The sequence below is a fragment of the Saccostrea cucullata genome, unplaced genomic scaffold (assembly GCF_032062105.1).
Source record: "Saccostrea cucullata isolate Sc308-1 unplaced genomic scaffold, CSIRO_AGI_Scuc_v1 ctg312, whole genome shotgun sequence".
In the NCBI taxonomy this organism is placed as follows: Eukaryota; Metazoa; Mollusca; class Bivalvia; order Ostreida; family Ostreidae; genus Saccostrea; species Saccostrea cuccullata.
The window spans coordinates 721,035-736,287 of NW_026929887.1; the positions used below are offsets into that span (position 1 = coordinate 721,035).

The 15,253-nt window shown below is 32.9% G+C and overlaps 1 protein-coding gene across 1 annotated transcript in view; it reads right to left on the reverse strand.

Moving 5' to 3' along the window:
* Nucleotides 1-13,773, reverse strand: part of LOC134282403 (uncharacterized) — a 39,456-nt gene extending 25,683 nt beyond the window's left edge. Inside the window, exon 1 of the mRNA XM_062764798.1 lies at nt 13,319-13,773. Within this exon, the coding sequence (XP_062620782.1) occupies nt 13,319-13,596 (278 nt within the window). The 5' untranslated portion in view covers nt 13,597-13,773. The remainder of the gene's footprint in view (nt 1-13,318) is intronic.
* Between the last annotated feature and the right edge of the window lie 1,480 nt (nt 13,774-15,253).

The window sequence follows — 15,253 nt, forward strand, 5'->3', positions numbered from 1 at the left end:
AAAGTTTTATTTTTACAATAATAAGATTAAACATGAGAAATCAACCAGTATTATTTTATCTATGTAATTAAATCCATCGTCAAGTACACGTAACTACGTAAAATAAGTGTTTCTTTCAGTGAACATTATTTTTATCTTGTACTTCGCCTGATTTTTGTGCCTTTGAATCTTAGTACAGTTAATTAAATAGATAGATAGTAGCCAATAATTGCATTTTTTGTACTGTAACTCACAAAACAAGAAATAAATTACTCTTTGCTTTTAATGTATATAATAACAAGACCATATTTTAAAATTTAATTGAAGATCAATATATTTTTTTGCTTATAATAGTATTCAGAACTTTTTTCTTTTTCATTTAAATCATCCTGCCTGATGTAATAGGGACAAAGCAATTCAAAGCGGATACGGAGCAAACGTACGTGGACCTTCAAAAATATAAGAGCTAACATCAGGTGCCATGGAGGAATAAACATCATTATTGTTCTTTATTTCATTTTACCTTACTGCATAAAGTTTTGTATTCCATGATTCAGCACCTTTCATTTCCAGACGCATAAACATTAAAGCAATCATCAGTGATTACATTTTCTTCGTTAACGATAGACATAAGAACAAAAAAATTTCGTCACACTCCTTACACGAACAGTTATAAGGTTTAATGATGAAGTAACATAAAATAGATCTATTAAACGCTACCTAATCTTTATAACGTCACGAATCTATCCAAAACCCAGAATGGAGTAAAGTAACACAAGAACTACAGAGTGGCCATTAATCTTCCTTTCAGACTTTGTAATGGATTCAGGATCGAATTATGTACGTTTTTGGTGGTCGCTCAACTCATGATGTTAATCGAAAAAAAAAGAAGTAAGTTCTGTCTTACAGTTTCCTTTAGGTTCCATTATTTCATAAATTAATGAAAGGAATGTTTGAAGTCTACAAATTACCTCAAATATTAGCTGAGATTAATGAAGAAAAGTTCGGCCTTTCACGTTGGAAATTATGAGATATTTAATACAAAGAAATGAAAAGCTTGATTAAAAATTAATTGTGACATATTTTCCCCTTTTTTCAACTGATTAATCATTCAAAACTTTTTCTCCTAATGATCTGCATATATTGATGGGCATATAGGTATGTAATGAATATATGTCGAATACTGTTATGAATATAAGATTATCAGATAGATAGAGGCCCGTTTGGCGTTGTCCATAGACGATTGCCTAACAATTAATATTAAAAACAAACGCCAATCAGAATTCAACTTAATGATAAATTGTAGTCGGAGATAACTGACAAGGTAACCACACAGGCCATAGAACTTTCAAAACGATGACTTTAAACGAAATGGGTAATATCCTTCTTTCACCAACTTTTTTGTCAACTATAATAGCTTGCCTCGTTTAAGAAATATTTCTTAAAATATGGTTTCCTAGTACATTTATGTTCTTGTATATTGAGTCAGTTGGGAGATATAATTCCCATATGCAGGTGATGAGAGTATATTGCTTCATAAGTAAGGTAAGCTGACGATACAAAAGTTTACGTCATCCTGCTTATCATTAAGTTTTGTTGTAAAGTAACCCTTTAAACATCTCTTTTTTAAAATTTCAAAATTTGAAGATGTTTCAGACTGTGTGTAGTATTTGAAGTCATGACACAAAATGAATGGAAGTAACTATACATGTACGAGCTATTTGACAATGCGTCGTCGAGATATCGAAATGTCGATTTAAAAGTCACAGTGGGTATGTTCTTCTTCTCATGTAAGTATTAGAGTAAATCTGGTTTAAATGAATATACTTTTTCGTGTACAACGGGGCGTTCGATATTGAACGCTCGTATTTGGAATGTATCGGGCGTATTACGTATACGTAATACAAAGTCAGCGTTCAATAAAACGTCAAGATATTAAACGCTAAAATTCTCTAGATTTTTGGTTGTATTTTATTAGAGACTATTTATTAGCTATATAATATGTAATATTTGATCATGGTAATGCATGATTTTATTCATCGAAGCTGGTGCAGAACGTGATTTATTATATCTGATGAAGAAACCAACTTGCATATTAATTTCATACTTAATGTTTATAACCCTTCTTATTTAATAATTATATACTCAGTTCCATTTGGTCCTCAAAATTAAACTTTGTTAAATTCCTGTCATTTTGTTTTATTTGTATAGTTTTACTCTGGAAAATGCCCAAAAATTATTTAATTATTAATTAAAAAAGACTAAAACTCATATTTTATTCACCTTAAAACAGACTATAGCCTACCGGTAATTTATTTCTTTTCTTCTCTACCTGTACCCCATTCCCACCTAGCCAACATAGATTTACCTGTGTTTTACCTGTATTTTTTCAAAATGTTTTCGAAGTGGGAAGACACCGACCAACCTAGATGGTCAACTTTTTTGAAATTTCAGTTTGGTGACTTTTTACAATAACTTTTATCTTCTTGAATTAAAAAGAAATCTCTAGGGCAGAAATACAACAAGAGGCCCGCGGACCTTATAGGTCACCTGAGTATTGTGTAACAACTTTCAAACAATTAAATTTGGTTCGTGTTTTAAATCAGAGGCCATGAGATTCACAATTTACAATTTTGAAAGAGGCACCATTGCTTATCATAATTATTAATTTATCATGCTTACTCTATTTACTTAATACCCAGAGGTAGATCAGAGTAACAAAGAGAAAATGCACTTCCACTTTATACCCAGTTATTCACCTCACCCCAAAGGAACCACTGACCCAGGGGCCACACATTCCAAAATTTAGCAAATTTTATCATAAAATGGTTGATTAATACCAAAGAGCAGATTTCAAAGCATTAATTTATTTTCAGACTATGTACCCCCCCCCCCGACCCAGGGGCGGGGGGGGCATAAAAAAACCACTTTGCTAGATGCACCTTTCTTCATCATAAATATATACTTGGATCACTGGCATAAAACCCAGAAGCAAAGGAAAATATTTTCAAAGAATTAATGTATTTTTACTATATAATCAATAGAGCCCCCCCCCCCCCACACCAGAACCCCTGACCCTGAGGCCATAAAATTCAAAATTTTGGGAAAGACACTCTTGCTTAGCATAACTATGTGCTTAGTTAGTTTATTTAATACTCAGAAGCAGAGAAGAAGATTTTCAAAGAATAAATGCATTTTCACTATATAATCAATAGAGCCCCGCCCTAACACCAGAACCCTAAGCCTGGGGCCATAAAATTCAAAATTTTGGAAAAGGCACTTTTGCTTATCATAACTATATGCTTAGTTAGTTTATTTATTACCAAGAAGCAGAGAAGAAGATTTTCAAAGAATAAATGCATTTTCACTACATAATCAATAAAGCCCTGCCTAAATACCAGAACCCCTGACCCCGGGGCCATAAAATTCACAATTTTAAAAGAGGCTCTCTTGCTCATCATAACTATGTGCTTAGTTAGTTCATTTAATACCCAGAAGCAGAGAAGAAAATTTTCAAAGAAATAATGCATTTTCACTATATGAACAATAGAGCCCCGCCCTAACACCAGAACCCTTGACCCTGGTTCCATAAAATTCACAATTTTATAGGAGGCACTCTTGCTCATCATACATGTAACTATGTACTTAGTTAGTTTGTTTAATACTCAAAAGCAGAGAAGATTTTCAAAGATTTAATGCATTTTCACTATATAATCAATAGAGCCCCGCCCTAACACCACAACCCCTAACCCTGGGGCCAAAAAATTCACAATTTTGGAAAAGACACTCTTGCTCATCATTGCTTTGTGCTTAGTTACTTTATTTAATACCCAGGAGCAGAGAAGAAGATTTTCAAAAAAATAATGCATTTTCACTATATAATCAATATAGCCCCGCCCTTGCACTAGAACCCCTGACCCTGAGGTCATGAATTTCACAATTTTGGTAGAGGACTCAATGCTCATTACATTCATGCCAGCAGTTTGCCTGCTTGATGTCAAGGAGTATAGAAGAAGATTTTTAAAGATTGCAATAATTTTAGTGGTTTTGGTCCCACCCCTCAGGCCCCAGGGGGCGGGGACCATGAAATTCACGATTTTTGTTCCCCTTTACCCATAGATGCTGTATACCAAATTTGGTTGAAATTGGTTCAGTGGTTTCAAAGAAGAAGCTGAAAATGTTCAAATGTTAACACACAACACACGACGCACGACGTCGGACGAAAACGGATACAATAGGTCCCCTGAGATACTCAGGTGACCTAAAAATATATGGAAAATTTGATAATTTGGTGCTTTTCCCAAAGGGTCCAATAGTAAAATTTGACAACTTTTGAGATGGCCCCTAAGAAATCGTGATAGTAAACATTCGATTTTTTAATCTTAAAATAACAGTAAAAATGAATTATCAAAAAACTATCAAAATCCCTAGGGCAGAAATAATTAGACTCGGCCTCGTTAAGCTTCAAGCAAAATTTCATCTTCTAAAGACATCGTCATAATTTCGAGAAATTAAACGTTAAGGATGTCCATAAAAGAAGGAAAGTTTCCTTCAGTCCTAAAACTTTTAATACAGTATTAAGTAAAATATCGACATCCATTTAAAGTGATTGAGGAGCTTTATGTATGTGTACAAGGAGAAATCTTTTGATAGCTAGTCGGGAGTCAAACTTTTACCCAAGCAAACGATGAACACTTTAGCTATGGCACCACCTCCACCGATTTTGTCAAGAAAGAGAAGAAATCAATCAATTGGAATTAAAAAAGATAGAACCGGCTAAATTTGACAGATCATCCTCTGTGCGCGGCCTAATGACGATATTTGAAAATCAATTGTGTTCATTGCAGCAAAAGGATAATAGGCTTTCTGTCTATTTGAATTGCAGTAAAACGATAGGATTTGCATTGTTCTGTAGATGACTCTGCTGAGGTTTAGATAAAAACAGATTATTTGTCTATGAAAAATTGCATTTGTCCTTTTACACATTCAAAGATATTTTTTTCACTTATGTGCTCGATTCCAGAAGAAAAATTTGATGTAGTTGTTTTTATTTTACAAGCTTATATAAACAGCAATGGATCATTTGTCAATCTGAAGTGCTTTAGAGTGTATGTCTTGTTTCTGTAAATGGGTAATAGAAATAATTGATTTTTAGTTTTAGTCCATAAAGGTCACAAATAACGTTTTAGAGCCTTTGTGTATAATAAAAGAATTAACTTATTGTATTATTCTGTCTTTATTCTAATTCTAACGAGCAGTGAAAAGATCGGGGTTTTGTTTTTTGTTTCAGCACCTATTGCAACATAGGATCTCCATTTAAACGAGGGACCTTTCGAACCCGCCACGTAAGGGTCAACTCCTCACTCAACGACTCTAGAGCAAATCTCTATAAATGAAACAAACTTAGGTGTTTTAATTGAGGATAAAGGTATATCATTAGATATATCATAAAAATATATATTGTATACATTGTACATTCAAAACTCTCATCGAGCAAAATGAAATATATTTGGTTGCTGTTATAAACATAATTTGGGACAACCAAATCTTCACCTCCCAAGAATACTGCGAGTTTTACATCATAAAACAGTAAATGGAAAATTATTTATCCGAGATATTCCACGAACAGGATTTGTCCATCACCTGAAAATCGAATTTCAATATCACTACATTCTGATTTTACGATATAGCAATTCAATGGCGTTTTCTTCAGAAAGGACAATTGTCATATACAAGATAGAACAATTCGGCGGGCATTTTCTCCAGATAAGGCAATTGTCATTTACATCCAGACTCTTAATGTTGATGAGGAAATGTGCTTCAAGCATACAAAGATCGTTAAATCAATATATAAATCATTAAAGGTCATCACAAATAATTCTCCGATTTTCTAATTTATCTAGACGTTTTATGGAAATCAGAGGATTTTTTTTTAAAAGCTATGAAATAGTTTTCTGCGCTTTCGAGGTGTGCTATTTTTGAGTATCAATAAAGAATAGATTTAAAAGCCATCTATTTAATTAAAATTTATAGGTATAACCTTGTTTAGGACAGTTTACGCTTTACTTGAAAAAGACGTAAATGGTAATCTAACAACCAAGCTCTAAGATAAACGTAATGACTTTAACTCCTCAATCATCACCTGCATGCATACGGAGTTTATATTTCTCAGTTGATTCGATACGCAAGAACATGCTCTACGTAAATATGAGCAATTTCTAAACCGAGGTAAATTATTGACGAACAAGTTGATGAAACAAGAATATCAGCAGTCTCGTTGAAAGACATAATTTCGTAAGTTCTATAGTCGACACAATGACCTTGTAAGTAAATATAAATTATCACTGAGTCGAATGCTGACTGACGTTTTTCATACTAATTGGTAGTCCATTATTTACAAACTGAATTGACGACGGATTTTCCCGTTGTTTCCCAATCATTGCAGGGAGCACACGGCGGGTGTGACCGATCCGCAGGGGATGCTCACTCCTCCATGGCAACTGATCCCACCTCTGATATATTGGAGGTCTGTGTTTACTCTGCTCCTATTTTTTTAATTGTTTTTAGGATTTTTGAGCTTGAATACTGTTCGTTATCTCCATATATTTCACTTTATAAATAGCGAATCGAAGCTGTTTGTGAAAAAGCGTAAACTGCTCCAACCCAAATCATACCATAATAAGTATACATGTAACTTGGGTACATAGTTAATGCATTACTTATTAATTTTCAATTATCAAGTATACTACACAAGACAATTTCTCCCTCAAAGTGCCTTCAAATAACAGGAGATTGAATCCTCTTATCAAAAGTATTGATAATTTTTTGTTAATTTTATTTTTAGAATCTACACACAGCTTCATAAAAAATCAAAACACACAAGCTAATTTAGAAAATGTGTGTCCTCCGCTGTCGGAAAAAGAGGAGGATGCTCAAAATGGCGTCCACCTCCCCCCCCCCCTTTCCCCGAATTTGCAGAATTATTAAATTATGTACTGAAGCAAGCAAAAAAGCCAATATATAAAGATTTGACTTCTTATTCTTTATTTCAGATACTTTTAATATAAAATATTAATCACACAATATAATTTGTACACGTCACGCGCCATAACTTCTTCATTTCAGATGCTTCATACTATCATTTAGCAATTGATTAAAACAATTTAAACCAGAAGTCTCTGTCGAGACTGAAGCTCTACTGGTTTGAACTAGGAATAGAAAAGTACTTAAGCAGCTGGGATTTGAAACTTTACAACAGCAATAAATAGAATAATGATCGTTGATAAAGTCTCTTTATGTTCTTAGTGTAGTCTACTTGTGTGCCAAGTTATATTGAAATCAGACCAAAACTGTAGGAGTAGTAGCATTTTGAAAGCAATTTTACAGACATTTCTATTTTTAGTAACCATGGCAACACAGTTCATCAAAATTAAAATTCGATACACAGAATTATGTATCTTAGTGTATTCTACTTGTGTGCCAAGTTATACTGAAATCAGACCAAAACTGTAGGAGGAGTAGCATTTTGAAACAATTTTACAGAAATTTCTATTTTTAGTAACCACGGCAACACTGTTCATCGAAATCAAAAACCGATACACAGAATTATGTATCTTAGTGTATTCTACTTGTGTGCCAAGTTATACTGAAATCAGACCAAAACTGTAGGAGGAGTAGCATTTTGAAAGAATTTCACAGAAATTTCTATTTTTAGTAACCACGGCAACACCGTTCATCGAAATCAAAAACCGATATACAGAATTATGTATCTTAGTGTATTCTACTTGTGTGCCAAGTTATACTGAAATCAGACCAAAACTGTAGGAGGAGTAGCATTTTGAAAGAATTTCACAGAAATTTCTATTTTTAGTAACCACGGCAACACCGTTCATCGAAATCAAAAACCGATACACAGATTTATGTATCTTAGTGTAGTCTACTCATGTGCCAAGTTATATTGAAATTAGACCAAAACTGTAGGAGGAGTAGCATTTTGAAAAATTGTTTACAGACAGACGGACAGACAGACGGACAGACGGACGGACGCCGGACGCATTACTATCGCATAAGCTCTTCTGGTCTCTGACCAGTAGAGCTAAAAATGGCTTAACAAGGATTTGAAAATATTCTCTTCAAAAACGAATCCTTTGTTAATGAATTCGAAACCGCCTTTCAAGCCGATTTAGACCTTTCGTAGTTTTGTATAAATCTATGGCGACTGGTTAGTGCAATATTCATATCCAAATATATTCTGTTGTCACAGTTTCAAATGTATACATATAAAGTAATAAATAACACTTTTAAATAGTTCATTGGGAACTGAAGTGGGTCGGTGAGTGATCAAATCTTCGGCCTTAGCAGGATTTGATCACGCGACCAACCCACTTCAATTCCCATTCAAGTTTTTTAAACTTGCTATTTTTTATTGGTATGTGTAAGGATTTTTATGAAGTTTCGGAATCCATTATAGATATGGTAATTCAAATTCATTTTGGTTATTGGAATATTAAAAATATTTAAAACTGACATAAGATTTTGAAGAATAAATGTAAACAAAGATATATATATATATATAGGTGTAATGAATCCAAATGGTATATCCTTCATTCTGATACCGGTGTATGAAATAAAAAAAAACATTTTGCATATATATATATATATATATACAGTGCCCGACAGATTTACAGGTGTGACCCTTCTATATATATATATATTGTGATCTTCATATGTATTCTAATCCTGCAAGAATTATACTTTCCCTTTAATTTTCTTTAATCCTCAATAAAAATAATAGCAAGGAAAAGTTTTTAGGATTACCGTAAAACAATTTACTAAGAGAGGCGCGGTGCTAATCATCTGCGAATTCCAAAAACCTCAAGCAACTACTAGAAATCTTTAGATCACGAATTTATTAAATAAATAACATTTCAACATTTTATATAGCCATTCCCCATTGTGAAAATGAACTGTGAAGTTCACCTCCAGACTTTTTGACATCATAGACGGCTGCTTTTTCAATAAAAATAGAACTTGTAAATGTTCATACCGTAACTTAGTCAGTAGTCATTCACGTCAGTAGTCATTCACGAAATCTACTGTTTAAAAGCATTCTGATTGTACACATACATACCCAAATTTTGATATTTAAAACTAGTATACTTGTGTTTCTTATTGACAAAATCTATATATTTAGTTTTTGAAATCAAGTCTTACCTTAGCCATTTCTATAGAATAGCGTTGTATATAAAAGCCTGATCCGTGGATCAAACCTGGGGAAACGATACAGGTATTTTTCTGATCAAACTTATCTCAGCGGCAGACAGTAATTTTTTTTTTTATTTTGAGAAAATGAACAAATGCTGCATGTTTTGTTTTATCCCTTAATTAGTTGCCTTGCAATACATGTTACAAGTCATTTTTTTAATTCCTTTACGATTTAATTTTTTTTGTATCAATTTCTTTCTTTTGAATCATTATGGATTATTTACATTTCCAATAAATTTCCCATATGATTCTTTACAAAATAAAATGCAGTATATTTTCTCATGAACTACATTAGGTATGTACCACGAATAAGCATGAAAATCTCCATTGTTACGTCATAATACCGCTCTTGGCGTCAAAAAATATAGTGCACACTGTTTTGTTTTAAAAATGACAGTTGAACGGCGTAAATTAATGGCAAGTCAGCAGAAAAATAATGTAAATATAAGAAATGAACTCTTTAGAAAGATTCATGAGGTACATGAACTACAATGCTTCACGCCTGCATATTTATCATGAAGCCCTAACGCGCTTCATTAAATATGCCGACGTGAAGCGTCGTAGTTCATAAACTCATGAATCTTTAAAAATTAAATTCATTTCTTAAATATATATACATGTAAGGAAAAGTTGATCTGAAAGTTAGTTACAAGTATACTAAAATTTAAACTAAATAGAGATATATAATTTTGTACACAAAGAAATTGTAACATGCTTTAATCGAAAATGGGATCTATCATAATAGTAAACTATTATAGTGTCCGCTTTGCATAGTGTAAATTGATTTGATTTTCATCTCCGATAAAAAAAGATAATTATGAAAGGTCCAGAAGACACAGATCAAAGAAATAGTAGGGTTGAATGTTTTTCAGAGGCAAGGGTTTATCTCCCAAGGAAGTCCAGGACAAAGCCCTGGCATGGATCCAAGGGTAAAGTCCCCGAGGCTCCTTATAATTTTTGCTTATAGTAGAAACAAATTTAATCATTATGTTATATCTGGCCTTTACAGGTGTATTAACATCCCTCTCCTAAACCAGAAGTCTCTGTCGAGGCTGTAGCTCTACTGGTTTGTACTTCCCGGTATAATAGAGAAAAGAAAAGTAGCAGTTGGACTTAAAACTTTACAAAAGCAATAAATAGAATAATGATCCTTGATTAAGTCTCTTTTTGAGGCACGATTGCCATAAGACTACAGCTGTAGGAGTAGCTTTTAATAAAATTTTACTGAATTTTCAATTTAAATTACTATGGAAACATAAATCATCAAAATCAAAAACACAAAACTGTTAATTATGTATCTTAGTGTAGTCTGCTTGCATGCCAAATTATATTTTAATCAGACTAAAACTGTATTTAGAGTAGCATTTTAAAAGTATTTCACAGATATTTCTATTTTAAGTAACAACAGCAACACCATTCATCGAAATCAAAAATGGATACACAGAATTATGTATCTTAGTGTAGTCTACTTGTGGGCCAAGTTATATTGAAATCAGACCAAAACTGTAGGAGGAGTAGCATTTTGAATGTATTTCAAAAAAAATTCTATTTTAATTAACAACGGCAACACCGTTCATTGAAATCAAAAAACCGATAAATAGAATTATGTATCTTAGTGTAGTCTACTTGTGTGCCAAGTTATATTGAAATCAGACCAGAACTGTAGGTAGAGTAGCATTTTGAATGTATTTCAAAAAAAATTCTATTTTTAGTAACAACGGCAACACCGTTCATCGAAATCAAAAACCGATAAATAGAATTATGTATCTTAGTGTAGTCTACTTGTGTGCCAGGTTATATTGAAACCAGACCAAAACTGTAGGAAGAGTAGCATTTTGGAAGATTTTCACAGAAATTTCTATTTTAAGTAACAACAGCAACACCATTCATCGAAATCAAAAATGGATAAACAGAATTATGTATCTTAGTGTAGTCTACTTGTGGGCCAAGTTATATTGAATTCAGATCAAAACTGTAGGAGAAGTAGCATTTTGAATGATTTTCAGAAATTTCTATTTTTAGTAACAACGGCAACACCGTTCTTCGAAATCAAAAACCGATAAATAGAATTATATATCTTAGTGTAGTCTACTTGTGTGCCAAGTTATATTGAAACCAGACCAAAACTGTAGGAGGAGTAGCATTTTGAATGATTTTCACAAATTCTATTTTTAGTAACCACGGCAACACCGTTCATCGAAATCAAAAATCGATATACAGAGTTATGTATCTTAGTGTAGTCTACTTGTGTGCCAAGTTATATCGAATTCAAGTCAAAACTGTAGGAAGAGTAGCTTTTTGAAAGATTTTCACAGAAATTTCTATTTTTAGTAACCAAGGCAACACCCTTCATCAAAATCTAAAACCGATACATAGAGTTATGTATCTTAGTGTAGTCTACTTGTGTGCCAAGTTATATTGAAATCAGACCAAAACTATAGGAGGAGTAGCATTTTGAAAAATTGTTTACAGACAGACGGACAGACAGACAGACGGACGGACCGGACGCATTACTATCGCATAAGCTCTTCTGGTCTCTGACCAGTAGAGCTAAAAAGTATCAATAACCAAATTTTACAAAATATTTAATTAGAAACATTCTTCCTTTAGTCAAATTGACTTGTCTTTGAGCTGTGATTGGAGTCCATCTAATGACATATTTCTTAATTTGACACCCCCACCCCTATTTTCATATCATGAGATAATGTCTCTAGCCAGTTTGTCTTCTCGTCTCTGTAATAATCAATAGATTTGCAAATAACTTCAGGAAATTATAGCACAAAAAATACATCATGCATAATTTCAGAGTCGGAATAACTTTCCTGTGCTAAATGCGTACAACCACGTAAATTATTTCCATAAAATTTAATTTTTCGTAAAACTGGGAAGATGTCGTATAGAAATGTTTAAATTATAATAAGTATCATTTTAGCATTTTCATGTTTGATTTAAGTCAAAAAGTCAATTTTATCCATTTAAAAACGGTTTCATATAAATTAAAATTCCAAGGCTTCAAACTAAATGCCTTTTGATTCTAGTAAACGCTTGCATCTACCTGATGTGTGGTTGTAGAAAATAATTTGACAAATCCGTTAAGGATAACGTACTTTTTGACTCAATTATCTAAATGCCTATCCGTATTTCAAAGTGACAAAAATTTTTAATTTTAGTCTGGATTACTTGTTTGTGTAAGAATTTGTTTAAATCGTCTTCATCAGCCACGGAAAAAATGCAATAAATTCTTGCCAATCCATTTACGTGTAAACAAAATAATTCTTTTCCTTAATTCTCAAAGTTTCTGAAGGCGTTGAAAGAGAGAATTACATGTAGTCATGTCTTCAGCAGGAACATTGCTCTTAAACAATTTTTAGTATCAGGAAACATGGAGGATTTGCACTCTGGAAAAAGAAAAGTTAATAAAGGACACTACAATATATATTAATTTTCTCTTGCATTGTTGTTTGCTTAAAAAATAAATGTACGTAATGTTTTTTGGAGCTTGTAAAATCTCGTAATTTTTATCTATTGTAAAATACTTTGTCCCTGAAATTCAAGATTATGGGGGATGTAAATATGGTCTGTGTTTTTTTTTCTCGTTGGGGGGGGGGGGGGTGCACCTCACATTATCATAGAGTGTCAAGGTTAGAGTCAATTATTTTCTTTTATTTCCATGACTTTGTAACTGAAAAAAATAAGGGATGCTATAAAATTTCCTGGAGATGAATTGGTTGCTGAACAATTCATTTTTAATCGTGATAGAACACTGTAGGCAACTTTACTTTTCAACCGTTACGGTATTGAAAAATGATGTTCATGTCGGTCTGGTAATTATTGTCATTAATGTCTGCAGATTAATTAAACACTTGAAGGTTTTTAACATCGCAGATTTTCAATAAAATATAGGGGAAAAATCGAACAGCTTAAATAGCGCAGCAAGATTTTTTTTTCACAGCACAATTGCGTTGAAATCTTAAAATAATGAATTTATCATGCAAACAAACATGTACCTTACCATAAGAACATAAAAACATCAAATTCATATAACTACTTCACTCTCTGCTTTAGGCATACTTACAAATGACAATCTTTTTCATCCAATTCTGAATCATACGTTATTTTCATTTGCCCTTTATTGATACTGGTTTGCTGATATGACTGCAACAGACAAGTGTTCCTTCCGGAATTAATTACCTTTTGAGTATTATTTCGACACTTCAAGTGAAGGATAAACTTATTCACAGCTCTCCCAGTCAAACACTTTACTCCACAAATCTTAAAATCCAGTTGTATCATTTCCATTAAAGAAGCATAAGATAAGACGAGTAAAAGTGTCAAACAACTAAGCTTAAGCATATCTAAATACGTCCTGTGTGTCAACTCTAGTTAAATCAATTAATAGAAAAGCAGTACATGAAACTATTTATACGCTGTTACTGCAAAATCACTACCTAGCAGATGAAAATAATCCATCCCAATTCAACCGCAGGTGATGTGCTTTTCTACCACGCAGTATACCAAAATTTGAATTCACATTCCCCACTGACAAAAAAAGGGAAACAGAGTAGTGAAGAAATTCAAAAGCTATTGAGAGACTGATAAACAACAGGTTGCTCGTTGACCTTGAATTGATTTCTCCCTCCTTTCTACTTTTGGATGAGTGGGAGATTGGGCCTAAGAGCAACAATAAAGATAGATTGCCGGAAGGTATAACTTACTGCCTAAACTCAATTTTGTTTCTGCTGCTTAACGTTAACTGTAGGTATACGAGGAGGGACACCCACCAAAAGAGGTTCGACCTCTATTCAATACATGTATAGGACTATGTGGTGCATAATAATCGAATCAATGAAATTGTTATATTTCCCAACGATACGAGTATTCTATCCTAGAGAAATAAAGAATGGAACAGCTATACTGGTAGTGACATCACTCTCAATAAAGACCAATTCCGATTTTACTAATCTAGAATAAATATATTTCCTAATAAATATATACTGTATACAGGGAAATTTTCGCCCTTAACTCGGATGGGCGAATTTAAAACGCGACGAATTCAAAGAATACAGTATGATTTCTTAAACAAAAGTGTAAATGGGTGAAAATAAAGCGGGGCGAAAATAACCCTGTATATAGTATGTTTGCGTATGTTACTTAAGTTGAATAATATATTTTCTAAAGCATTTTTACCTTTATGTATGAAAACCCTAAAATATTCGTTTGATGTCTGACAGAAATTAATTTGCCGGGAATCTGAAAAGAATTTTGACTTTGATTTTAAGTAATTCAACTTGCTTCAAATAAGGAGCTTCAGGGTAAAATTAAAGTCATATAAACCTTACTTTTAGCTTTACTGGTCAGAGACCAGAAGAGCTTATGCGATAGTAATGCGTCCGGCGTCCGTCCGTCTGTAAACAATTTTTCAAAATGCTACTCCTTCTACAGTTTTGGTCTGATTTCAATATAACTTGGCACACAAGTAGACTACACTAAGATATATAATTCTGTGTATCGGTTTTTGAAATGGATGAACGGCGTTGCCGTGGTAACTAAAAATCGAAATGTCTTTGAAGTTCTTTCAAAATGCTACTCCTCCTACAGTTTTGGTCTGATTTCAATATAACTTGGAACATATGTAGACTACACGAAGATACACAATTCTGCATATCGGTTTTTGACTTCGGTGATCATTATTGCCTTGGTTACTAAAAACAGAAATGTCTGTTAAATACTCTCAAAATGCTACTCTAAATACAGTTTTAGTCTGATTATAATATAACGTGGCATGCAAGTAGACTACACTAAGAACATAAAGAGACTTTATCAAGGATCATTATTATATTTATTGTTGTTGTAAAGTTTCAATTCCCAACTGCTTAAGTACTTTTTTCTTCCTTTGCTATAAGTACAAACCAGTAGAGCTTCAGTCTCGACAGAGACTTCTGGTTTGAGTTTTACAAGGAAATGATTGTTGAATGATAATATGTTATTTTACGTCCCGTTTGAGATTTTT